Source organism: Cyanistes caeruleus, chromosome Z, assembly GCF_971803275.1.
Source record: "Cyanistes caeruleus chromosome Z, bCyaCae1.hap1.1, whole genome shotgun sequence".
Taxonomy (NCBI): Eukaryota; Metazoa; Chordata; class Aves; order Passeriformes; family Paridae; genus Cyanistes; species Cyanistes caeruleus.
In genome coordinates this window covers 47794059-47821195 of record NC_141732.1, presented here as the reverse complement: position 1 = coordinate 47821195, position 27137 = coordinate 47794059, and the positions used below count along the sequence as shown (strand labels likewise).

General features: G+C 39.5%; 2 protein-coding genes and 1 non-coding gene across 16 annotated transcripts in view; all 3 read right to left on the bottom strand.

Moving 5' to 3' along the window:
* Positions 1-1007: 1007 nt before the first annotated feature.
* HAUS6 (HAUS augmin like complex subunit 6) lies at positions 1008-21258 on the bottom strand. 4 transcript variants are annotated; one of them, XM_023943621.2, is made up of 18 exons: positions 20959-21258; positions 19850-19945; positions 19132-19204; positions 18017-18149; positions 17295-17442; positions 14147-14212; positions 13972-14023; positions 13591-13764; positions 12798-12979; positions 12087-12216; positions 11448-11520; positions 9625-9715; positions 8914-8961; positions 8282-8366; positions 7446-7622; positions 6452-6587; positions 5151-6116; positions 1008-1817 (listed from the first exon to the last, which is right to left on the bottom strand). In XM_023943621.2, the coding sequence occupies exons 1-17, from the start codon at positions 21048-21050 to the stop codon at positions 5182-5184; spliced, it is 2691 nt and encodes an 896-aa protein (XP_023799389.2). In that variant the 5' UTR covers positions 21051-21258; the 3' UTR covers positions 1008-1817; positions 5151-5181. The 4 variants fall into 4 exon arrangements, with proteins under 4 accessions (XP_023799389.2, XP_023799393.2, XP_023799390.2 ...); XM_023943625.2 differs by having other exon boundaries at positions 5989-6116; XM_023943622.2 differs by having other exon boundaries at positions 11448-11517.
* Positions 8440-8570, bottom strand: LOC111942358 (small Cajal body-specific RNA 8). Its single transcript, XR_002869749.2, has one exon.
* Positions 21259-21693: 435 nt separating the features above from the next.
* The window catches only part of PLIN2 (perilipin 2), a 39342-nt gene continuing 33898 nt past the window's right edge, over positions 21694-27137 (bottom strand). For all 11 annotated transcript variants that reach the window (XM_086867588.1, XM_086867589.1, XM_086867585.1 and 8 more), the window contains one exon: positions 21694-22687. In XM_086867588.1, coding sequence (XP_086723714.1) covers positions 22553-22687 — 135 coding nt within the window. In that variant the 3' untranslated portion in view covers positions 21694-22552. The remainder of the gene's footprint in view (positions 22688-27137) is intronic.

Here is a 27137-nt window from a genome sequence, read left to right as displayed (position 1 = left end):
GGCTTCTCATAATACCCTGCTGTTGTAAACTCCTCCTTATTTATCAGTAAATTAATGCTCTAAATGAAATTTTACCTAGAATTTCAAATTAATTATGATGGACTTCCAATATAAACCAAACCAAAAATGACCTAGTATCCAACACAGAACAGTGGACAGGAGAGCTACCACTTACAATACAAAAATCATAGTGTTACATTTAACTGCAAGAAGGAAAGATTCTGCTTCTATACATAACTCAAAATGTGAGGCCTGGTATTCACAGGAAACCCAAAATTTTTAGATGCTGTTTTTAATCCCAAACTGACAATGCAGTAACACAAAATGCAGTTTAATTTTTCTTAAGATAGGCCACAATCTTATTATCCACATCCTTACATGCAGTTAGCCCACAGCCCATCTAGCTACCTGGGCAATGCTTTGTGAAGTCACCAGTGCCAAGCTGTCAAGGCCTGGACAGAACACTGCTGGGCCTGTTCCAGGCAGCCAGTAGCCAAGGTGCTAATAGAACCCTAAACTTAGGTTTGAAAAGACCGTTTCTATCAAGTCCCACAAATGACCTAACACACCATTAAAGCATGAGAAGTGCCATATCCACACTTTTTTTCAACTTCCAGGGATGGTGACCTCACCAATTGCCAGGCCAGCCTTTATCAGTACTTTATAACCCTTTCCAGGAAGAAATTTTTCCACATATGTAAACTTCCTCTGGTAGAACTTGGGGCCATTTCCTTTGCCCTGTCCCCTGTTCCATGGGATTCTGATGCCCACCTGCCACTTGTAAGACCTGGAGAACAGCTGATACACTGTCTGAACAACATGTAAACTGGCTATTCCCTCTTAACCTGCTAACATACACAGCCACATGATACACATTACAACTTCCTCAACCAGCTACATGCCTTTTCACAGAGCCTGTCAAATTCTGCTTTATAAGGAAGATGTCAAATATAGGTGGAGCTTCTTGAAACCCAAGGCAACTGTTTCAGAAGAAAGGAGGAAGACAATCCAGAACAGAAAGCAACTTTATTTAGCAATGCCTCTAAGCACATTAGGTTAGGAGTCAGTACTTTTACAAGAAGTTTCCTCTTGGAATCTCAAGTTGTAGATTCTTACTTAACTACAGGCTCTATTATCTTTTACATCACAACATAGTAAGTGCATGTCAGTTCTTTAAATCAAGTAGCATTAACACTACCACAAGCAGTAAATTTTTGTAACTTCAGTGTAAAGCATTTATTCAGTAATACAGCTAAAGAAATATGCACTCCAGTGAAGTTTACAAAAAGGGAACAGCCTCTATCAAAAAGTAGAATTGATGGCAATATAGACGAGAAGTCTCAGTAAGAGAGATTAAGGCAATGGAATGTAGAGCACCACGTAAAATTTCAATCTGTTGGATAGAGGGTTGCGATGCGGTATGAGACGTGGATTAGGAACAAATTAACAGATTTCACTATTTCTCTTTTGACATTTCATTTTTTTCATTTTCTAGGGTTATGCCATTTATTCAATATCTGCTGTTTATAATACACTTAAAAAATATATAGTTCTGTATATAAATGATGGGCTGTACACAGAAAGCCACAGTGGATTATATGAAATTGGCACTGCCAGAGCAAGCAAATGACACTCCTAAACAAGGAGACTGGAATGAAGTGTCCACCAAAATGAGTGCAACTTCCCGATCCAGACAATGCTTGGAGAAGATGCTGCACACTCAAGTGAATCATAAATGCACTGCTGTGGTTAGGCTGCTGCTTTACAAATTCCATCCTGATGAAGGTTCCTTTGTGCCTGGCTTCAACTGTTCTTATCTGTAAGAGAAAACATACTAGTCTGCACTCTGTAAGACAGGAATACTGAAGTTGTTTCACATGTATTAATAAAGCATATATGAAATGGTACTGTAATTCTGACAAGTGCTCCTATCAGTGGCTATCAACACAGCAGCAGTTCTAAATGAAACCTATATTGCAAAAAGTGTGCACAAAGAAAAATTTCACTACTCCTTGAGACTAGTTTATATTAGATTCCAAGTACTTCACTGAATCACAGAATCACAGCATAGTTAGCACTGGAAAGGATCTCTGGTGATCATCCAATCCAAGGATGGATGTCAGCAAGGCAGGGTCACCTAAAGCAGGTGACACAGAAATGTGTCCAGGTGGGGTTTGAGTTGTCTCCAGAGAAGGAGACTCCACAACCTCCCCAGGCAGCCTGTCCAAGTGCTCTGCCACTCTTACTGTAAAGAAATTCTGCCTCTTGTTGAGGTGAAATGTCTTGTGTTTTAGTTTAGGGCTGCTACTCCACATTCTGGTTTTGGGCACCACTGAAAAGAGTCTGGCACCATCCTCCTGAAACCCACCTTTGGGATGTTTCTATGCATTGATGAGATCCCCTCTCACTCTTCCCCAGACCAAACAGGCCCAGCTCCTGCAGTCTCTCCTCACAAGAGAGAAGCTCCAGACCCCTGACCATCCTTGTGGCTCTCCACTGGACCCTCTCCAGCAGCTCCTTGTCTCTCTTGTGCTGAGGAGCCCAGAACTGGACACAGCACTCCAGGTGTGGCCTCACTGGGGCTGAGTAGATGGGGAGAGTCACCTCCCTTGACCTGCTGGCCACACTCTGCAGCCCAGGATACCACTGGCCCTCCTGGCCACAGGGGCACTGATGGCTCATGGACAACTTGTGATCCACCAGGAGTCCCAGGTCCTTCTCCCCAGAGCTGCTCTGCAGGAGGTCAGCCCCAGCCTGTGCTGGCACTTGGGGCTGTTCCTCCCCAGGAGCAGGACCTGACACTTGCCCTTGTTGAGCCTCATTAGGTTTCTCTCTGCCCAACCCTCCAGCAGATCAAGGTCCCAGGGAATGGCAGCAGAATGGATCAGCCACTGCCCCCAGTTTAGTGTCACCAGCAAACCTGCCAAGGGTGCACTTGATCCCTCCCTTCCTCCAGACCACTGATGAGTAAGACTGGTCCCAGTACTGATCCCTTGGGAATACCACTGACTGCAGGCCTCCTGCTGGACTCTGCTGCACTGATCATGACCCTCTGAAGCTCTGCCATTAAGCCACTTCCTGATCCATCTCACTGTTCATTCCTCCAACCCACATCTCCTGAGCTTACCTGTGAGGATGTTATAGGAGACATCAAAACCCTTGCTGAAATTAAGGTAGTGCAGACACCACCTGATCCATGTAGATGTACACCCAAGCTGATGACTGATGCAATGTGAGCTCTGGGTGGGAGCCCGAGGCAAAAGGCTGTGAACTGCCCAACTTCAAGATAACAAGGGCCATGAACATGGATGACAGCAGCCAGGTGCATGGACACTGACAGACACGTCAGGAGCTGAGAACTGTCTACCTTTTGGATAACAAAGGAGATGAAGACTGGTGACACCATCCTAGGTGGATGGACACAGAATAGGGACAGAAGCTGAAGACCTGAAGACTCAGGAGGAAGAGCAAGACAGAGGAGGTAAAAGATCTAGGGTTCCTTTGCTGGGGCTCCTGCTCAGAGGCACCAGCTCAAGCTGCTTCTATGTTACTACACCATGAATAAATGGCTTTATGGACTGAGACATCTGAGACACCACTATGGGAAACCTGGTGAACACACTATAGGTTGAACCTCTAAGGAACCTCTGGTCTGCCTGCACGTGAGTGTGGGCATGTAAGAAGTCAAGCAGGGCACCTGCCAGCTTACTGGAGTCACCCACTGTGATGGGACTTCACGCCCAACAGTGAAAGTCTCTGACGCTGGGAATGTCACTACCAGAGAGTCTCATGAATGGCCAAACTGGGAAGTTTCTTTAACAGCAGACATTATCCACTGCTCTCCCCTAGCCAAGCCATCCTGCAATGTCATATCAGAAAGCTATTGGTGAAGTATGATTTCCACCTGTCTACTCCAAATGGGCATCCTGACTACTTGGTGAATCCATCCTGACTATTCCTCATGATCTGCATTTCTTCTACATGCTTGGTGATGATCTTCAAAGTGATCTGTTCCACCACCATTATAGGGATGATGGTGAGGCTGACCGGCCAGTAGTTTCCTGGTTCTTCCTTGCTTCCCTTTTGGAAGATGGATGTTACATTGGCTTTCCTCCAGTCATCAGGCACCTCCTCCATTTCTCAAGAATAATGGAGAATAGCTTAGCAACAGTATCTGCCAGCTCCTTCAGCACCCATGGGACCATCCCACTGGAGCCTATGGATTTATGGGCATTAAGTCTGTATAGCTGACCTTTAATTGAGCCCTCTGTGACCAGGGGCAAGTTTTACTTTCTCTAGACTTCCTCTCTTACCTCTGAGGTCTGTGATTCCTGAAGGACAGCCTCAGCAGTAAAGACTAAGGCAAAGAAAGCAACCACTAATTCCACCTTCACTGTGTCTTCCATCACGAGGACACCCATCTGCTTCAACAATGGCCCCCCACTTTCCCTTATCTTCCTTTTCCTGCTGATGTACTCATCACTGACATCACTTGCCAGACTCAATTCCAAGCAGGCAGTGGCCTGCTTCATCATACCCCTGCAGATATGTTTCTGTTTACACAGAAAAATTTAGTTCATCCATTACTAGTTCATTTTAATCCATGTATTTCAATAATTTAACTTCATGTGTAACTAAACACTGCAATACTGGCTGAACAGTTGACACTTCAGTTAGAAATGGGGTAAGGGGATAGGTGGACTGGAATGCAGGATAGTTCTACCAACACCTTAATAAACTCACAGAAGTTTCAATGACCTATGATTCATTTCTAAATAGCCAAATTTGTTCACAGTAGACACAGAACTTCAAACTATCTTTGTGAATTCTCAAAATCTAACTTCAGATTACTCAAAATCTAACTGTAGATTGTAGTTAGTGCACCTTAAGGCTTTTTCTTTTTTTAAACAGCTTCAGATTACGGCAGAAAGCGAGATGAACATATTTTCTCATATTTGAAAGATACTGATAGAACTCTAGAACTAAAGCAAGCATGTTTCCTTTATTTCTAACGTCTCATCCTCTATGAGGAATAAGCATACAAATTTGTTTCCCTCCAGTTCCACAGCACAGTTCAACTGCACAGAGGTTATTCATGATAGTGAATGAATGTACAAAAGTCTTGATGCATAAAGAACACAGACACTTACCCTTCAATTTATGTAGTAAGTTAGTGGGCCCTCATGTACCATCCTGTTGACCAGATACCAGCAAAGATGACAGGGAGTATTTGCTTTCATTAGGAGAGTTTGGCAATGGCATCGTGGTAAACCCTTCATCCATGGAAGGACCATCATCATCCCCTTCTTCTGATATTGTACCTAATCTAGCTTTATTACTCTGACATTTGTCTCCATTATGTTTTTGATGCAGCTCCTCTTCACTTTTAGATGCAGTCTTTCTTAGCACTTCATGTGAGTTGGGCGGGGACTGTATATCTAGGTCCAATATTTTAATATCCTCCTTATTTATCGAGCCATCCATTGAATTTTCACTGTCCATTGTATTAAAAACAGACTCTGAGCTTGGAGACATGCTGAGATATATACTATCAATTTCTGGAAGTGTCTCACCCAATATTCCCATGTCAGTAGTTTCATCAACAACAGCATTTAATGCAGATATATTCCAGCGTAGCGTCCCACCCATTAGAAAACTGGAGCAGTGGTCTGAAGGTCCTGTATTTGTTCTACTATCACTTTTCAAACAAGCACCTGGAATATTCATGCTCTTCTCTGCATTTTGAGAAGTCTGGCTTAGATCTTCTACAGAACTTCCACTCAAAGCAGAGCAGTCTAGTTCCTCTGATTCAGTTCTCTCACTTTCTTGAATTCCAGATGTTTTTGAATCTGAAGATTCAAATGTATGACTTACCTGCTCCTGAAAACTAGATTCTGTAGAACTTAATTGAGACGTCTTTTCTGACACAGAAGGACCTAAGTCAGATACAGGAGATGCAGGTTCAGAGCACACAAAACTAGAGCCCACCTCCTCCTGCATGCTGGATGTAGCATTCATTGAAGATTCTTCTGTCACCACTTCAGCTGAGGACAGCTCTAGGTCTAACGAGCCCTCAGTCTGAATAGCTCTTCTCCATGAACTTCTAATTTCAGTAACTAAATGGAACAAACCAAGGTAAAATTTTAGTATTTTCAATCAGTCTGTTCTTATGCTGTCCCCTCAGTGACATGTGTAATCCAAGAAGGAATATGTATAGCTGCTTTATATTATGTTTCCTCAACACAAAGGGGATTCTATGTAAGAAAAATAATCTCTTGAGTCAAATTCACAGTATTCACATCATATTACATCTACTGTGTTGTGTTAGAGCGAGCCATTAGAAAAACATACAATATCACTGAAATAATTATAGTTTTCTTCTTGTGTTACATGTTAATGAACTAACCAAATTTTTTATCAAGGAGCATTATAAAAACAGTTTCAAACTCACGCAGATTTTCTGGGGTTTGGGTTATTTGTTTCCTCATTAAGAATGTGTTAAAAGACAGTGAGCTAAAGACCTCATCCAATGCCACTCCTTCTTCTTCAGCACTGTCTGTTGACTCAGACATCACTGCCTTTACAATCTGTAGGAAGTTAGAAAACAGCAAATTCTGAGAAAGCAAAATTATAACCTCTTTGTTTCTGTCAGTTATGGTTCAAAATAAATCTTGTGCTCCAAATTATCTGCAGCATTTGGTATATACTAACTTTTCTGTTATTTACTACTTAGGTTCACAATGACCACAGTACCCTAGAAACACAAAATGAAGAAAAAGGACTGAAATCAGACTCAATTCTCAATTCACTCATCATCTATGAATCCACCTTTCAAATATGGAAGAGTGCTCAGATAGAATATATTTAAGACATCAGCCAATAACAGCATAAGCATGAACACTAGAGATACATTCAGATAAACAAAAAATCTCAGCAGATGAAAAATAAGTATCATTTCAGTGAAAAATGCAATTTACTTTCTAAAATAAGATGTGGCACATTTTACCGTAACTCTTGTGAAAGAATTCCTCAGTCAATATTAAATAAAATACCTAAAAAACCCCCTTACATTCCTGCTTAAAATTACCATGTCCCTATTAAATACTTAACCTGTATAACTTAATAATTGAACAGTTATTTTTGAATATATTTCTGAATATATGCAGTGTACTTCACAGACTGAAAGGTAATCACACCATGATTCTACTGAACATGCTATTCACTTCAGCATGATTTTTAAGTACAATACCTGCACAAACTCCATCTTTTAGTATGTACTTTATCAGTCCACTCCAAAATTCCATGACTGATAACTCTCTAGCAGAAAAGGTAACTTTCGATATATGTGGATTACAAGAGAAATCTTTTGCTATAATTAGTGATTTGTTCTCTAACTTAGTGATCATTTACTTGAAACCAACCAAAAAAAAAAAGTTTATCCTAACCTCTTCTGCCAATTCATCTCTGGCTTTTTCAAGGCTGTCTTTTCTCACAGGAGATTTTGGCTGGGTAATATTTTCATCTGCATTCTCCTCCATTGCTGAAGTGGGAAATTCTTTCTGTCCATTTCTGAAGATTTTTGGAGGCACAAGTTTTTTATCTCCCACACAAGTATGCAAATTCTACAAGAATACACAGGAATCATTAGTAGTTTTAAATTCAAGCAAGGATATTAGCATGAACTGCTGTAAAAATTCTGAACTGCAATGGCCCCAGTGTTTCATGAACAAAAATATTTCAGTCTTGAATTCTAATTAAATACAAAATACTTTTACAACTGTATTCAAACTAGAACCTAAGTAGAGATAGGTATTATATACAACACAGATGACTCATTTGCAACTATCTTAAACATAGTACAGTTGTGCAATGGACAACCGTACATCCTAGTTGCTTTTATACCACATTTTAACCCTTAAATTTCATTTACAACTTAAAGAAACAAAGTCTGATCACTGCTCACATCAAAAAGACTGTTTCAGCAAACAGGGAATCAGTCATACATTGTATGTTATACATGAAGCCAGATACAATGGCTGCTTCGTTCTTTCCTAAAGCTTAACAAAGTCACTGAGAGTTAGCTTTTACAATTTTGCCAGACTAACTCAAATGCGCAAAAATATTGCTCAAAGAACAACAAAAGAGCACTCCCAAAACCCCACAGAAGAAACCAAAGCCCCCAGAAAACCACCCCCAAAACCCTTTTCCACAAAGTCTAAGTTTCAACCAATATAAAAAGGACATGTCCTAAGTTTAACTTATTTCAAAGATAGGTGGTTACATTTTCAATTGACAGGTCCCCGTTGTTAGATGCTTCTGACAACGACGGAACCAACAATCTCGTCAAGGAGGGAGAGAGGAAGTGACTAGACAAAAAAACACCAACAATTTTAGAGACAAATTAAACAACTGGAATGCAAATCTTAGAAGGCTGTTATATATTGTGTGCTCCGTATCTGTCCGTTACGATTTCCCTCAATTCGTCCCGGTCATCAGAAAGCAATTTTACTATAGGGAGAACAGTGTGACAAATAGAGCAGCTTTAGCCCTAGTTGTGTATCAGCCTCCCAAAACCAGAAAATTAATAAACTCTGCTATTGATTAGCACACGGAAAAAGAAGAGATTTTTCAATACACTTGTAAACAAGTCTTCTGATTTCTGCTATAAAAGATATCTGGAAAGTCTTCTGCAGACTTGAGAACATTCTACAACGTATGTAGTCTTTGAACCATTTGTCTGGCTTCTATAGGTCTGTTCCTATAGAGAAACTTGTTGATATTTAACAATCACTTGGCTACCAAAATCTTCACCCTTTTCCCTTCTGGTAAATTTCATGCCAATTGCGTATCTTTCAAAACTGCATAGTCCTCACTTGCCAGGAAAACCACACCTTAAAATGTTTTTGATGTTACCTGTCTGTAGCCTCAGAAGCGGAAAAACCTTCATGCTGCATGAAGTCACTGAAAGAACACCAGGAGTTAATTATTAATTACTTTGATAGCCTCTGAGACTTACATGCAACTACATCTACTGTTATGTAAGAATGGATAGCATTCCCTTGCTAACTCCCTTGGTCTCTTAGTAGGCAATGTTCAAGCATCTGTAGGAGTCATATTATGAAAAAACAGCATTATTCAAAAGGTCATTAAATATTCCTGGACTAAGCAAATGGCTTAGGGGAAAAAAAGAGAAAAAATTTTCTAGGATACCACTGTTCTGTGTTTAACCCTTTACTGGTACTATAGGAAGCGTAGCTACAGACTAATGTGACTTAACTCTCAAGAGTAATGAAAAGTCTTGTAGAAAAGGTTTGGTTTGAGAAACAGAAGTTTCTGTTCTCTCCATCTGTCTCTTGAATCTTAAAATATAGTAAAAAGCAAGAAAAAAACCCTGCAATTTGACTGCTAATCCTCCTATTCAGCAGCAACCAGTTGATCAATCTGTCATCAGCTGAAGAAAGCAAAAATTACTTTAGGACTATCTTGCTAAATCAAGTAGTAGTGATGTAATGAGTGGGCTACTGAAATATTCCACTTAGACTGAAGAGATGCAAAATATTCAAGTCCAGTAAGTAATATAATTTTTCTACTGCTTTTTTTTAAAAAAATTCTCATTAAGCATACCATCTTGAGGGTACTAATGCTGTATCTGTCATGGTTTCCAAAGCTCCATCATTCTTCCAAAGGCATTCTTCATAATGAGAGTCATTATTATCTAGAAAAGCAACTCAAAATTTTTAGTATTGCTTCCATTTTCTTCACTTAGGCTTCCCGTGTGACATAGGTCACTCACACTACTTCAGTAGACTACTCACTGGATGGATTTTATGAATATTTCAAGAAAAATAAATTAATTGATCCTTTTGCTCAGGCAGTACCTGTAGCCACAGATGCCACTAGCAGCCAGCACTTCTTTCTGTTATTCCTGAACACACGTTCAAGAAGCATAAATCAGTCAGACTTTCCACCTTCCTCAACAATACAACCCCAGCCACATAATCATTATCCCCTCCTCTCCACATACACCTCAGTTGTGTGGCACGTCAATTCTACAAAGCACAATTCCACCCACCTTTACCCAAACTACACTAACCAATAAATATCTCTGTGTATATACTCATCCATCTTGATACCTCAGTCCAAGCACGACAAAGCTTTGCATAAGAAAGTTTGGAACATGATTTAAGGAACACATACCTCAGTTATGGACTGTCTAGAACAGTGTACTAACTTTGGCACATCTTGAATACACAGCCAAAGTTTAACCTCCTTAGTTCTCTACTAATCTTACATTTCAGCTTCTGCAAGGACAAATGGCATGTCCTGTCACACTCAACAACACATCAAAAATCTAAGTTCACTTCCAGCAGTTAGGTGAGGTCAGTATTTTGCTTTTGGAGCCAACCCTATTAACAGGCAGAAGTAAAGTTTTCTTAGTGGCTGTATGCTCTGATAATGCAACTCAACCACAGAGTAGAAAAAATATCAAAGACATCAATTTGTCTCAAGCTTTCTGATTCTACCAGCTCACAGCATCACAGTACAGTACTTCAATCTTCTAATTTAAAGCAGATTATGTCCCAAATCCAATTCTGCAGCCTTTCCTCTGCAGCTTCTAGCCTTATACACACATACGCTCAGACAACTAGAGCTGTACTTTTACCTTTGTAACCAAAAGGATCTTCCTGCCATTGTTTTGAATCTTAAATTCCAATATACCTCTGCTATGCCATTTTTCCTAAAAGGGACTGCAAATGACATGATTCAAGCCATCTTCCCCCTTGCTTTGTAGCTTTTAACTTGTAACTCTGTACTAGTGACCATCAGGACTTGGTCAATAAGTAACATGAGGTCACACAGTAAAATATCATCAGATCATCAGCCAATTAGCAACAACCATGCCTGATCAAAGTCAGCTGTGATCAACACTGTTAATCTAATGACTGAATGGAACCAACACAGGTCAACTGAGGTCCTGATCAAATGGCACAGTTGCCAAGGTAAAAAGTATTTCAGAATGCACCAGGGAAAGCTGGGAGGGCACCTTCAATTTCTTTTCCTAGATGATCAATGGAAAAAGTTTTAACTTCTTTTTCTCTTTATTACTCCTCCAACACAAATAACCTTTAGACTGTTAGACTGAATGTCTTCTCTAGAATCCAGGAATAAACCTTTGTATATGGACATCTGCCTCAACATCCTTTGTGCAAGAACAACAAAATACCAAATAGCTCAGTACTGGGTTTTTGCCAAGCTTCAGAGAATCTTCAAGATACTAAGAAGTTGAAAACTGCAAGGCAATTTTGGCAAAGAGTCATTCACAATCAATTACCATGGACTATCAAAGACTATCTGCAATGCAAGAAAGGAGCCTTTTTGACTCCACGTAATTTTTAACAATTGTGGTGGTGGGGGAGAAGGAAAAGAAGCTTCTACTGTTCACTCACCTGAAAATGACTGAAAAAGGACACTGTCTTCATCTTCGTCTGAAGAACTAAGAGACTGGAATGAAGCTAGCTGCTTTCAAATGGAAAAGAAAAAGTTACACAAGCAGGCAGAAAAAGTCCGTTTATCAACAGTAATTAGCAGACAGGTACTTAAAACAGCTTTTCTGCAAACCAGCTGTCAGACTTAACATCAAGTTTCTTTTCTCCTTACTGGGTAGCTACACAAGGGTATAACTTCAGTCAATGTGATCATCAACATGAAAATAATTGTTCATTCATCAAGTGCATTGCTTTAAAAAGGGAAAACAGATATCAGCAAATATTCAGACTGACCGTACAAATACTCAGCTTCCACAGGAGGACTGACAGAAAAAACCAAAAACCAATCTACTCACTCTTATGCTGATATACCATCTCAACATCCCCAGTGAATACATTAGGTATCATAAAGTCAAATGTACACTCTTTACGAATCACTACTTCTTAAAGCAGAATCAGGTATACTGAACAATGTAAGTCCCCTAACATTACATAGAAAGCAGAAGTGTTGCAACAGAACACAACAGTTTAGACCTACATCCTCTCTCACCTTCACCCTTTTCTGTTTTCCCAGAATCAGATAAAATGAACACTACTTACAAGATCATCTTTAAAGATTAAATTAAAAGGACACTGGCCAAGGATTGCTTTCCACTTCGATTCCCAGATCTCCTGTTTTCTAGAAATAGACCCTTGCTTTGGCTCACAATGCTGTTGCCTTCTTCTTTGACTGTAATATATAAATGAAAAATGAAGATGGATGTTGGTAAAGATAACAATTCTACATAAAGAGGAAAAGGATTACATTTTCTCCTTTATCCTGACAAACCTTTGATATATATTGATTTATTCATGCATTTATGCATTCACTAAGAACAACATCTCACAACCAAAAACGCTGCTGTTAGGTAGTCTTCATGTCTCTTACAGCAGAATTTAAAAAACTGTACTAAAAAATATGCACAATAAACACTTTAAATCTCCCTAAGCCAGTTACAGATGAAAGTTTTAAAAATCTCAGAACTTATTAATGCAACAAGACAAAACAAGGCAACAATCAGATCAGCAAGCAAATTAGGTCCCTAGGAACAAAGACTAAAATATTAATGAAACAAAGGCAAAAAGCTGAAGTTAACTAAAGAATCTCAATAAAAAGTCATATAAATAAAAACAAACACTCACTTTCCAAGAGACACAAGAAAAAGACCAAACCAACATGTTTTTGCTGTAACATTTTTCTGGAAAAGACACCAATAGACACGATCCTACCATTTAAGATCAAGCAATTAGAGAAAATTTCCCAACAATTACCTTTTTGTTCTCAACTCCTGTAGTGCCTTCTTGTAAGATGTAACCATGTCCTCAATTCTGTGAAATTCTTTTAATTCACATGGACAAGGTTCATCTCTCAATGTCATCAGGGCTTCATTTAACAACTGAAAAACTGTTAGGAAATTCAGTTTTCCATCTTCATATAAATTTCCTGTACAAAACTTGAAGTAGAGCAAGCAATAAAAAAAAACCTTAGTGAACAGTACCAACACCAGAACATAACCAGAAAGTTATGTCTTCTGTAGTCAGAACCAGGACACTGTACGTGTCATACTTAGGTTCAGGTCCTGATCATTTCATTTTTCAAAAAATACAATCTAGGTTAAAGCAATACAAGCCAAGAAAACTTCAACCAATGAGGTATTCTGTTTGACCACTGCCCCAAAAGATATGGCACAAACAACACCAATGCCATAACTGAACACCATACTCTACAGAATGGAAACAAAAGCAAATTAGTTGAAGCATCAGTTAAACCAGCCAAAATAATTTTACTGTCTCGACAAAAAAAAGTCAAGTACTAATTAGGCAGACTTACCAATGTATTTATTGAACTGAAAAAGCTAATGGGTTAAACAAAACAAATACAAAACAGCATTATAATAATAATAAATCTCTGCATATGAATTATACATATTTCATGCATCCTTCTGCAATCATCTCTAATAATTCATTAAGTACTTGTTTAATTTTTTTAAGGTATTTAATTGCATCCCTGGAGACTAAATAAAAGCAGTTTAGCAATTCAGCAAGGAGGATAAAAACCACTTACTCCATATATGTTACTTTCAACTCTGTAAGTCAGCAACCCTGGAACCCTCACAGCTACATCAGTTCCATCCAGAACACATGGGTTGGCACAGTCTTGAAGTACAGAATCCACCACTTCCTTTTCCTTTTTCAGAGATGTAAGTATTTCCACTATAAGTGTCCACATACTGCGGACCTTAATAGGAAAGGACAAAAACATTGTTTTAAAATGTTTGCTATAGTATCTATAATGATATAGATATAGTATCGAAACATCATGAAGGAAGATGAAAGGGCTAGCATAACCACAGGAAAACAAGTGCAAGTAATACTGTATCTGACAGTAGGTGTTGCAGAAATGTTAGAATTCAACACACTGCCACAGCAGGAACAAAATGCTCACCTTCTGAATTTTGTCAGTTGTGTCATTTTTGTTTTGGTTATTTTGTTTCATCCTATATGCACATACAAAACAGAAATTCAAGTGGAATACAGTGGAATTACAGTTCATATTTCATAAAACAAAGTATCTAATCTATTTCATGCATCCTAACTTGGTTACAAGGAGAAACACTTACCTGAAAAACTGCTTCTGCACAACTTCATATTCAGACGCTGTCTGTTTTATTTCTCTAATTAAAACCCTAGGAAAAAAATTCAACAGCTAGTATAGGCTTCTCAGAATTGCTTACAGTCACTAATCATGTCCATTCTTTCCAGATCTACATAGTAAGGCTGCTGTTTCTTATACCCAGCAGCATTAAGTTACTATAAGCATCTATTGTCAACATGAACCACAAATGTATTCAGCAATTCTACAGTACTCAAATCCCTCATTTTCAAAAGACCAGAATACTGGAGTAGAAGCAGCTGGACCACAGAAGATCTTTTGTCAAAGTGTTTTTATTGACATTTTAAGCATGAGAAATGTCTGATTTTCAGAAACACTGGGTGCCTCAATCATGCTGCATTCCAAAGGATCTTCAGAGTTCTGACACATTGTCAAGAATGAAAAAAAGAACTCTAAAGAAATACATTTTTGAAGGGTATCACTCAAACAGTAAACAGTGGCAGTATTTCCCAAACAAGGTCACAGGAGACACAGAATTACAGAAATCAGAGAAGTTTAGGAGACTTTGACCTCTGGAAATTGAATTGTTGAGCCTTCCATTGAAAGCAGAGCCTTTAATTATGCCGCTCAGTCTTGTCAAACTAAGTCTTGAATATGTCCTGGAACTGAAATTTCACTTCTGAGGGCAACCTTTTTCAGTTTAATTGTTCTTATAAGAGATCGTTTTAAATCCAGAGGCAGTTTCCCCCTAAACATCCTGTCCTGTCAGGATACATCCTTGTGAAGAGTGCCTCCATGTTCTCTACAACTACTTCTTAAATACTGAAACTCTGATTAAACCCCTAGAATTGCCTTTTTCAGGCTAAACAAACCAAATTTCTAGTTTTCAGTCATATATTTCACACTCTGCAACCCTGCAATCCATTGCAGCCCTCTGCTAGTATCTCTCCCATCTTTCACTCTCTACCTTCAAGTGGGCTGACCAAAACTAAACACAGTATTCCACATGTGGCACTAGAATTGCCAGCCCCAGCCAGCAACTAAGTACTAAACAGCTCCTCACTCATTTCCCACCTCCCCAGCCCCAGAAGAATAGGAAGAATCTGAAAAATGGTAATGACCAGGGCTCATTCCAACACAATATGGTAGGCTGCTGATCCTGATTACCAGGACACTCTGTTGACTCATGCTCAGCTTGTGGCCTAACACTACATTCACTTCTAAGTCTTCTTAACAGAGCTACTCCCCAGTTAATCACCCACAAACCTTTGCTGCTGTTGGGGTCTGTTTTCTCTCTAGGGTGCAGGACCTCACACTGGTCTTTGTTAAACCCCACAAAATTTTTGTTGTTCAAGTCTCCAGACCCAGCAAGGTCTCTCTGTGAAATGCTTCCCCATTGCAGTGTTTCCTCCTTCCTCACAGTTTGGCAACATCTGCAAATTTGGTGGGTTTGTATTCATGCCTGTCATCCATATTCCTTAAGAAGACAGCACCAGACTCATACAAACTCCACTCACAGACTAGCTACAACTTTGAGGCACTATGACACTTCGGGTTCACCCCTTTAACTAGCGTTCTGTCTTTCTTAATATATTAATCTGTTCTGAAATGACAGGTAAATATCCCTGTACCCTTGGATGAAAGCAATGAAACCTTTCCTTTACCCTCTTCTGCTGCTTCTTTCACCATTTGGCACAGAGACTGGGCTACTGATCTTACCCATGTAGCCTGAAGCAAGGTACATATTGGGTATTCCAACCTGTGAGACCTGCAACATACAATTTTGTTCAGAATCAGATCTAAATCCCCCAAGTTCTTCCACTTCCTAATAACATATTGCAGTGGGTTTTTTTTAAGATCTTAGCAGGCTCTTCGAGCTTTAGCTGAACTTTGGCCTTCCTAGCTACATCACTGCACACCTGAGAAATATTTCTGTATTTGTGTCTTGGAGTCAGTTCCCTTTTCTTTATTCCATGTTGCTACACTGTCCTAATTAGGCAGCTTCCTTGTTGCACCTGTTTCTTTTTTCACTTTATGAGATGGATCACACATGAGCTCCAGCAAGGATCTCTGAAAGTATCCTATCACTCATGAACTTTCCTGCTTTCCACAAGACATCTCCTACAGTTGCCTAGGTCAGTGGAAATACACAAATTAAAAGGCCAGTGTCATCAGTTTTCCTCTTGTCTTCCACACATTCCTTTGGAATGAAGGTTGTAAGTCTTGGCTGCAGAGACCATAAGAGCCCTCCAGCATCTCCAAAGAAGTTTCTCTCATTTACAAGCAGTGAATTCAAGACAGTACCGCTATGACTCAACACTCTCAGTGATTGCACTATGAAGTCATTCTCTAGGTACTCCTGCTTCCTGCCATCTCTAATGCACCAATGAACTACTTTGCCAGGAAATACCAGGGTAAACTGAAGTCCTTGATAAGAATCAAGGCCAGCAGAAACACACCATGAGATCTCCCTGGATGCTAAACCCTCATCCAAAGTCATGAAACATGACCAGTCCTCTTGTATGGAGCTACACTACACGCACTGACACTGCTCTTTTACCTACAGTGCAACCCCTCACCCTTTTCTGCCATTTACTAAACTCATAACTGTCCATGACAGTGCTCCAATACTGTAAATTATCCCACACAAATTCTGTAAATTCCATTGGTATATTACTCTATGCTTGCAGAGAAAGTTCCAGCTCTCGACATTTCTCAACCTGGGAGTGTTTGCTGTAAACAAGAGTTAAGAATAGCACACTTTTGGTGAAATAATTAAGGTTTAAGCAAATTAAATGTGTCTCACAGTCACTAAACAAAACCCAGTGTTTCATTCTGAGAATGTTATATTTTAGGATATAACCCTTCAAAAGAAATGATACTGCTACACATGTAGAATTCCCTGACCATTTTAACGCCCATGTACCATATAGCATCTCCTAAATGATTCACTTCTTTAAGCTATGATGCTTCAAGAAAGATCTACAAGCAGTAGAACTGTTGATGAAAAGTTAAAGGGGGAAAATAAGGGAGCAGTTCAACAGAATGAGTTCTGTAATGTAAAGCCTATATAGACTTTTCAAATCCTTTTAAAAACACATACATGTAAGTCAGCTTTTATGGAAAGACTCATTTTCTTTACATGCATTACTTACTGTGCTTTTTCCCTGTATTCTTTAATAACAAAGTCTTCCCTTCGAAGATTTTGCAGCAGTTTATTGTATGCGACTCTGTGTCTTGCTTCTGCTATGTACATATTACGAGGTCTCCATCTTACAGCTTGAGCAAAAGGTATACCAGTGCCTAAACAGAAGTCAACGCTTGGATTACATTATTTGCTTTTAACAAATTGACAACTTTCTAATCTACCTAGATCAAACTGCAACAATCACAAATCAAGATGCTCATTTTAACCTGGACTGAAATGTAGCATGCAGTGTACTGCCTCTTTGGCCTTTTTTCTGATGTATACATCTTCATTATATATTATATTATATACTCTCACCCCCTTTCTATACTCTTTAGGTTACAATAATACAAGATGACTGAAACAGACAGATCTGATCCTTCAGAATTCCTCAAGTTCTGAGAAAGAAAACAGCGTAGCCATCCAATACTTCTGGACCAAACCATTGCTTGTGTGGGTAATGGTGCAGAGCATTGCACAGGTGAACCTTGTAACAAGATTCATAAAGTAATAGAGAGCGAACCCATCTGCATTGCTCTATCAGCAGTAGCTCTGCGCAAATGCACAGCGTGAAAGACTCTGACCTGAGCAGTCAACTAAGAACTACTTAAAGCTCCTGACATATATTGAAGACTTGATAGACTTACAAAAATAGCAAATTAAGCATTTTTATTGTCCCATATAGCTTACCTACAGAGAGCTTTTTCATGTTCTCAATCATTATGTATCTTGCAAAAAGGTAGATCACGTGAACAAATTTAGCACCACCAGGACAAAGGAGCATGGAAGGCGTAATTCGTGGAATACCTATTTCCTTTTGCTTCTAGAAAAGTATAATCATTTTAAATCAAAACAAATCTAAGAAGTAAAGCATAAACAACAGCTGTCAAAGACTTGTCTGCATACCAAAACAGTGCAGATTACCCACTAGCAAGCCTGATGCAAAGCTGAATGACTTCCACCACAGCTGACACCTACTGTAATCAGCAGAAGAGAATAAAGCTTTTTGCATTTTTCCCAACACCCATCTAGTTCTATACACAAGCCAGTATCAAAGCAAAGACTGAAATTAGTGCTGGATAAATGTTAAAAATAGGTACCCTCCTCATGCCTAACTGGTAACCTCTATCTTTGAAAACATATTCAAGTTTTCCTTCATTTTGTACTGAAGTCCTGAATCAGTGTACTTTAATCATATTTAAAGATACTGCATCATTGGTTTTCACCTTATCCATTATTACTAAAATACAGAAGTGCTGAAGAACATAAATACAAGATTTTTAGAACAATCATTAAAACAAAGGCAGAATAAGAAAGCAACAAGACTTGAAGAAATAAGTTTTGCTTTGTCTTTAAAAAGTTTACATTTTAGCTCCTTTCCCAATATACGAGAAAATACTATTAATTTTTTCATGCATGTGAATCAGCTTTCACAATAATAAACACTTTCCCAGGCAAGTTAAACAGCCCTCAAGCTGAAGGATGTTATTCTCACCTACCAGCCCTCTGACCTTAGAGGTCTAAGACATTCTCTACACTTCCATTTAATCAAATACTGTTATCCAAAAGCAAGAAACAGTAGTTTTAGGACCCAACTGAGATCTCTGTCCTCTAAATTCCCCAAAGCTAACATCTTTTCTTCAAGGAAGTCCAGGATAAACTATATGAAAGAATATACAAGGCAAAACTGAAATCTTTGATTAAGAAAATCCATACATAAAACTGATACAAAACAGTTCCCTCAAAAAAAGAGTAAGGTCACAGAAACCAGCACAGCATCAACTTCCACCTTTTACAGTACTCACTGAAATTTCTCTTAGCCACAGACAGCAGTTCTTCCTAAATTTAGGACTTCCTTGTTTTCTGAACTCAGATGGCCTTTTCATTTAAAAGGGATGAGGAAGAATGAAAAGAAAAAGGAAAAGCCATGTCAAAATACATTCAAATACCTAATTAACCACTGTAAAAACAAGAGTAAGACACAGATTTCTTATTGATGCTGAGCCAGAAAATGAGGGGCATATACCCTAGACCAAGAAAGAGGCCAGAAACCTCATTTTCATATCACTGGTCTTCCTCCCAACATATCTTCAAATGCATAAGCTGAAACAGCTCTGCTATACAAAGAAAAACATAAAGAACACTGGGTTCTTGCCATGTTGAATGTCCTGGCAACAACCCACAAATGGCAAGTGTTATTTTCTGCTCAGTCAAAAAGAATAGGACAGGTAGATTATTTATCAGCTCTTAAAATTTATATCAAAGTTTCTAAGTAACAGCAACAGAAACAACTAATTAAGTCAAGGTTTCAGACTGATCAAAATTGAATGAATGAGTTGTGATCAAAAGGAAACAAATTCTCTGACTGTATGCTCTTCTTCCAAAGCATTTCCCAAAAAACCACTTCCTTCCTCTCCAGTAACTATATGTATAATATGCATAAAATATACATGTAAGCAAAATATGTATAACACATATTCGTAATTAAAGGCATAGCAGTAACCTCAGAAACCAAACACTTACTTGAAAGTTTGTCTTGCGCGGCGCTTATCCAGCTTAGTAAACAAGAAGAGGGCAACGACATAAAATGCTCTGCTGTTTGGTTTAGCAAACATATCCCTAATAAATAAACAGCCACATCAGAAGCAGTTACGGTGACAGCAGTGCATTTTCACTTTATTTATGTAGAAGTATACACTTTTCATCCTATTTAACACGGGTGAAATCCAGGGCCGCAACAAAAACAGTGTGGCCAGCAGATCGAAGGTGGTGATTCTGCCCATGTGTTCTGCTCCTGTGAGACCCCCAACTGGAGTGCTGCATTCAGTTCTGGTGCTCCCGATACAACAAGAACATGGCACTATCAGAGCAAGTCCAGAGAAGGGGCACGAAATTTAAAAGCAGACTGGAGCACCTCCCTACAAAGACTGAGAGCTGGGGGTGTTCAGCCTGGAGAAGGTTACATGGAGACCTAATAGCAACCTTACAGTATCTGAAGGGGGCCTGCAGGGAAGCTGGAGAGGGACTCTTAGGAATTGTAGAGACAGAACAAGGAGTAATGGGTACAAGTTGAAAGACGAAAAATTTAGGTTAGATATTTGGGGGAAAATCTTTACTGTGACAATAATGAGGCACTGGAACCGGTTGCCCCGGGAGGTTGCGGATGCCCCGACCCTGAGAGCGTTTAAGGCCAGGATGGGTAAGGCCTTGAGCAACCAGGTCTAGTGGAATACGTCCCGGCCCACGGCGGGAGAGCGGCAGCAGAATATGTATCATGTTCTAAGGTCCATTCCAGGCCCCTAACAACCTATGACGCTACGAAACAATTCCGGCAATTTCTCTTCCAATGCAAGTTCTCAAAACACGCGCTAGGAAGCCCCTCACCTCGCCTTCCCCACAGGGCTGTGCGGGGGAGCAAGACTTCTCACTAGTCCTGGCTTTCATTTCTTCAGGAAGTCTGAGATAACAATGTGGACTGCAGCGGCAATGTGGGCATTTCCCGGGCTCTGTATGTCGCCAGGGGCACCAGGCCCCTCAGCGGCCATGGCAAGACGCTCCCGCCTCGCGCTCCCGGGGAAGACCCGGTTCGAATCCCCCGCCTCCACCCTCTCCCAGATTTCCCTAGCACTCACCTCCCTAGTTTTACGCCACAGTGGCGTTTCGGGCGGAAGCCCAAGGCCAGCAAACAGAGCCAGAGGTGATCGCTCTCCCACTTGTCGGCCATGGCAGCCGTCGGCACCGGGCGGTCAGACGGCGCACCCCTCCAGCCCCTCACAGCCGCGCCATCTTCTCGAGCCCGCCAAAAACTCCCGCGCGCGGGCCCGCCCACACCACGCCGCTACCCTCGCGAGACCTCCCGCCCGCCCCGGAGCCCAAAGACGAGGCGAGCCGGGCGCGCTGCCTCACGGGAGCTGTAGTCCGGGCGCAAGCATGTCTGCAGAGGGCCCTGCCATTTAAATAGGGATTTTGCAATCGATGAGAAAAACAAAACAAAACCAAAATAAGCCCCCCCGCCCCCCCCCCGCCCCCAAAAAAAAACCCCAGAAAAACAACCCTAAGCCCTAACAAGAAAAACTCGCACCGGCAAGAGGGCTGTGCGGTTCAAACTTTTATTCCAAGGCATTTCAGTGACCAGACTGGCAGGCCCTCACAACGACAGGTGTCCCAGGATGAGGGCGCAGCGGCGCTCTGCCGCAACTCCCGTGACTGCGCCGCCGCCACACCGACGACACCGAGAGATCTCTGCGACTGCACTTCGGCCTCGTCCTCGCAAAGAAATGTTAACAAGTCCGCCTCCAGTCCCGTTCCCACTCCCCCCAACTCCTAGAGAAGTTACTGTGTGCGAGCAAATGCAGACTCACCAGCCCTTAGCAAATAACTGAGTGAGATTTTATTAAAAGATTTTTTAAAAACCACTGTCACCAGAACTCACATTCAATTCCTTCTTTTTTTCCAAGTTTTCTTTTATCCGAAGTCTTTATCTCTTTACTCTCTATTTCTCCTTTCTTCTTACAGTCTCTTTCCCTTCCTTATTTAAATGCTATCCTTATACCCAAAATACTTTAATATTGAAGCATTTACTCCCTTATAGTCTCAGGCGCCACAACTGATAGCATCATGACAAATCATGACATTATGCCAAAATATTTGCACACAGAAGGCATGTGGAAAGAAAGGAAGTCCTTTTGTGCATAAAGCACTCTTGCCAAAGGAAAGCTCTAAGCTTCTAAGCTCTGTAGGTGCAGAGCCTAACGAAAGAACCTGAGAAAATCTGAGATAGACGAAGTCTCTTACCCCTTCCAGCAGCAAAGAGGTAGATGCAGCACTGCTTTTCACGTAGACTGAAAGGGGAAATTTGGTGGGCAAATCCTCATCAACTCCTTTTGTTGGCAGCCCTTTATGCAAAGCACTAGGGTGTTCTCATGGCTGCTACCAGCAGAACAAATCATACACAAAGGTCAGATTAGTTGGTTACACTGGTTAGGCTATACCTGGCTTGCAGAATGGGAGCCCGACACCCATGCTAACCAATTAATGTAGCGTGCATTCCTTACATTGAAAAACCCAGATTTTTGATGCAGCTAAGTGAAACAGTACTGATTTAAAAAAAAAAATAATAAAATATCCCCATAATCCCTAAACTAGGCAGGATCATTTTTAAAAAGGAGAAATCTAAATTAAACATGGCAAAGGTACACTGTATCAAAAAGACATTTTTATGCTTCTCTATTCAGCTCTTTGCCCTGTAGTGTAAGGACCATTTGTGCGTGAAAAATCCTGTTGATCCTCTTCATCCAAATCCAAAATGTCGGGTACATCATCTGACTCTGAAGACAGGTCTGTAATGGTGAAATCTGGAACCTGTGTAGGAATGAAATTTCAATCAATTTAAAAGTAAAACTAAACAGATTTGTGCAGTACTCCTTCACTGATGACAGGATACAAAGATGCTCAGCACCTCCAGAAATCAGACCAAACATCCTGATTACAGAATGAAATATGTTCAGACATATAGAAAACACAAACCTTTAAGACAGATCAAATACTACACAAGATGGAAATTAGTTGTTTAGAAGGTAGGACTTTATAGTAGAGATGGACAAGAGCTGAATGCAGTGGACTAAATTTAGTGAAACTGGTGACCAGAAAATTAAGAAAGGAGGTTTTAAAACTAATTTTACCTTTCTTCTTTTCACAGAAGCAATGGACTATACAAAGTAATCTGCCCTGAGGAGATTGATAGGGATTGCTGTGTTGCTCTGGATGCCAATGTCTGCATCAGACTTTTTTTGATGAAACCAAAACCTGGAACTGCAATGTCACTTTGGCCTCCATTTTAACTGCGCGTATCCTGTACTGCTAAGCAGCACAGGGTTTCAGGAATTGCCAGAGAGACATCAGTGGATACATGGATGTTGCAGACTTCTAAAAATGTTGTCTAAGACACTTAGGAGCTTAAGTCCCAACCCTTAAGTCCCCTTTGCAGGACTTAGATTACTTAGGCACTTCTGAAAAATAGGATAAAATTAAGCAATTTACTCATAAGTTTTTTTGCCCCAGGTGAAAAATACTCATATCTGTAATATGATTTATGGTTAGTTTTAATGTTGGTGATGTGACATACTTGGAGCCAGACACAGTATCAACAAGCAACTACTGCTGCATTTTGACAGGCCTGTTTCTGTTCAAAGCAACATCAGCTTGCAGGCATTTCTGTAACTTAAGCTCAGCACCGACTGAAGTGGCATTTTTAATGCATTCCCTAACTACAAAACACCTTATGACTTACTTTAATGAGACAGTAAGCAATAAAAATCTATGCTTTGCCTGCTATGAAGGCGGAATAGGAGGGTTGACAATGTATTAAATAAAGGGAGTACTGCTTCAGCTACTAGGCTGTGCTCAACACAGAAGCTCTACATGTTAATTTACTGGTCTTACAGAACAGGTATTCACTGGACACCAGGGATCTTTTAAACACTAGTTATTTATTTAAATTAATCTTTAGAAGAACTTAAGCAGCATGTGACTAACAAGGAACTACTGTGGATACCATGAAATGTGTGGACCACTTTGAGAACTTAGCTTGATCAAAATAACATCAGTAATTTTTGTTTCCCAAAAGATCAAAAGGCACTAGGAATGGAGGAAACACATCTTTCTACCAGAAAGAATTATTTTCCATCTTTCTGCTTATGGCAGTTTCCCTAAAACTCTCATTACTGCACTTAAAGAAAGCAACAAGTTTCCCCATTATCAGCACATGATCTTGTATTTCATACTGCAGTATATAAATACAGGTAGAAAAACAATTCTTATGCTGCAAAATACATTCTTACAAATAAGAATATGCCCAAATGGATGGTTATATATATTTAAACTGACCAGGACACAGCCATGTTCTTTAAGTGTGTCTGACCAGTAAGAATTTTCTCTGTTATACATTTAAGAGATTTTTATTACTTATAACCATTTTATTCTTAGTGACAACAGAGTAATTGCTCACATTTAAGTTTCTGCCTTCTTCATCTCCTTAATGCATGCAGCAGAAGAACTTGACTCCTTTAATGTAATAGTAAAATTTTTGATAGCCATGAAAGAACTTCAAATTGCAGTGTATCTCAGCATGACTAAAACCGACTGGATGTCAGTATAATTCACCTCTGTTTTGATTGTGCTAAATTGTACTAGAATCACATATTCTGACATCTGCACCAGTCTAACTAAAACAATGCCAAGCCTTCAGTGTTATGGGATTGCTTATGTAAAAGACCCTCGCTTCCACACCACTTTTCACAGTTGACTCAACTTCCTAGCAATTCTTGCAATAAAAGAGTAAAAGCAGATATAACTCCTTCTTCATGCAATTTCTCTTCATGATTCAGTGTATCATTTACAAAGATATAATACTTGCAAAATCCCCACATAAAACAGTGCCAAAAAATACTTTGGCATTTTGCTGTCTTCATATATAAATGTTAATGTCAATTCTAACTACAATCCATTTTTTTCTTGCTAAGATTTTAGACCTGAGCCACTAGCATTTTGACACAGCATTCTCATTCTGTGAACTTTCAAAACAAGTGCTTATTTTTAGCCATCAGTGATTGTATTATCCAAAAGAAATAAAATTGCCATGAATTGGCAATAAATATGAAATAAAATTTATCAAAACACTATCCACAATACCTCCAGCAAGCTACTTCATGTAAGACTCTCTGATCATGCAAATTAGTAACCAAGCATACTTTAAAAAAAGTTCAGTTTTGTTTCATCTTTTTAATTATGAAGCTTTAAAAGAGCTTTTTAGTGGTAGTTACTGCTTTTTTAAATAGTGAGAAATCATTTATCAGTTGTTCCCAAATCCTTTCATATATTTTATTAGCTATAAAATATTATCTAAGTTGAATTTTGGAAAAGATTGCAAAAATATTAATCTTGAAGAATAAGAGATATTTCCAAAGCTTTACACTTTTTTTAGATTGAGGCACCCTAGCTGCAACTCCAGGCCTTGCACAAATCTTGTAATTTGGGCTTGACCAATGCTATAAAAATGTTTGCAAAACTTGCATACCATATGGAGCTATTCACAAATGCTTATATTGAAAGGTTTTCTAGAAAACTACTATCAGCAATGATAGAATAATAGTTCTCTGTTAAATGCACCTGGGAAGAGAAAGTGTCAACTAGCATGAACAATTTTTGAGTGATCTCTAGAAGAGAAAAAGTAATTTTCTGAATTCTAAATAAACCCTAAATAACCTTACAAGTGATAATGATGTTAGTATTACAACCTTTACTATCCCAGGTTTTCTGCAATTAGCAGCCTTTGACATTCTTCCATTTAGTCTAGTTTACCTGCCTTGCTGAAAATAGTTGAATCTACTTCCTGTCATTTTCAACACATCTGGTCTTACTATTTTAAAAAGTTTTCAGAGAAACCTCAAAATTTTCTAGCCCAAGCTATATTCTCAAATGTGATTTTGAACTGAGAGGAAGAAAGCTTCTGTGCAGTGCAGCTGAGATGTTTAATATATGCACTTGTAGAGAAAAAGGTAAGATGTCAGTAGCTCAGCTTTCCCATCTTTATTTGTGGGAAGCACCCTCCTCTAGAGAAGAGTCTTCCTAATTCTGATGGGGGATGGGGGGCTGTGCATGTGTGGATAGAAACTTAAAAACATTTGGGGGGAGGGCAGGCAGCATCCAACAGAACTAGCACCTACCACAACACCATGATACAGGAGACCAGCCATTAGGTAAGCATTTAACCAGGCCTTGCTCTGTTTGCAGCCACCAGTTATAGGTCAGCTGCCAGAAGTCCAAGTACTTTTGAACAGAAGTCACCCTACAGCACAGGGTAAGGAAGAAGTGCTTTGAAGTTCTAGGCTGGTAGCAACTTTTCCTTGCATTCTACTTCATCTGCTTGCTGCAGTTTAGTAAAGCTGGACAGCCATGCAAGAATACAAACCAGTAACACAAGACAGAACAGACACAATGTACTGCATCTGCACTAATGCTAGATGATGTTGTTTATTTCTCAGTCCTTAAAAGACACTGAAAAGTTTGAGTAACTTACTTGATAGATCACCTCAGGATGAAGTCCCAGAGTAATAAGACTTTAAAGCACACATAGAATAGAAATTCCCTTCATTGAACAGCCCACTCCTTCTACACCTAATTAGTTCCATCCAGCTCAGTTCCTGAGCACACTACAATAGTGGATGCATTCTATGGGTATTATTGCAAATGGAAATAAAATTCTCACTGGACCTATGTAATAGTAAACTTAAAAATAAATTAATTCCTGAAAGCACTATGTCTCCAGAAGTCTTAACTCAGACCCTAGATGGAAATGAGTCTCACCATCTCATGTTGATTTCATGTTAAACACCTCCCTTATATAAAGTGAGTATTAAACATTGTAAATTACAGAATCTTTACCTGCAATCCTGTTTTTTCTACAGTTTCATTTAATATTGTGCTTAAACCAGTCTTCCTCACACTTCTAGGCCAACCCTGATCTAACAGCTAACCCTCTCACATTAGAAAGCTGGACAACATATAATTTGCTTTAGTGCCTAAATCATGCCAAGTGGAGGTATTTGTTCCATGTAGCAATGTGCGGCTATGTGATAAGCTTTCTTTGAACTCCATTTTTGCCTTATACTGCTTTGTCACTTATTTGAAAATGGTGGCTGGCAGTGCAACACTAGATGATTGCAACCCCAAGTTGTATAGGGCATGCATCAGAAAAAAAGATACAACTTACCTGGACAGCACTAATGCAAGAAAGCTTATTTCTTAGTAACTA

What these genes read in the sequence shown, in the direction of transcription:
- HAUS6 (XM_023943621.2), bottom strand. Translation starts at nt 21,050, where the DNA reads ATGGCCGACAAGTGGGAGAGCGATCACCTCTGGCTCTGTTTGCTGGCC. An exon ending in CGCGCAAGACAAACTTTCAA is followed by an intron (nt 19,205 to 19,849) that starts GTAAGTGTTTGG and finishes TTAAATGAAAAG; the next exon opens with GCCATCTGAGTTCAGAAAAC. An exon ending in GCATTAGTACCCTCAAGATG is followed by an intron (nt 8,962 to 9,624) that starts GTATGCTTAATG and finishes GTGTTCTTTCAG; the next exon opens with TGACTTCATGCAGCATGAAG.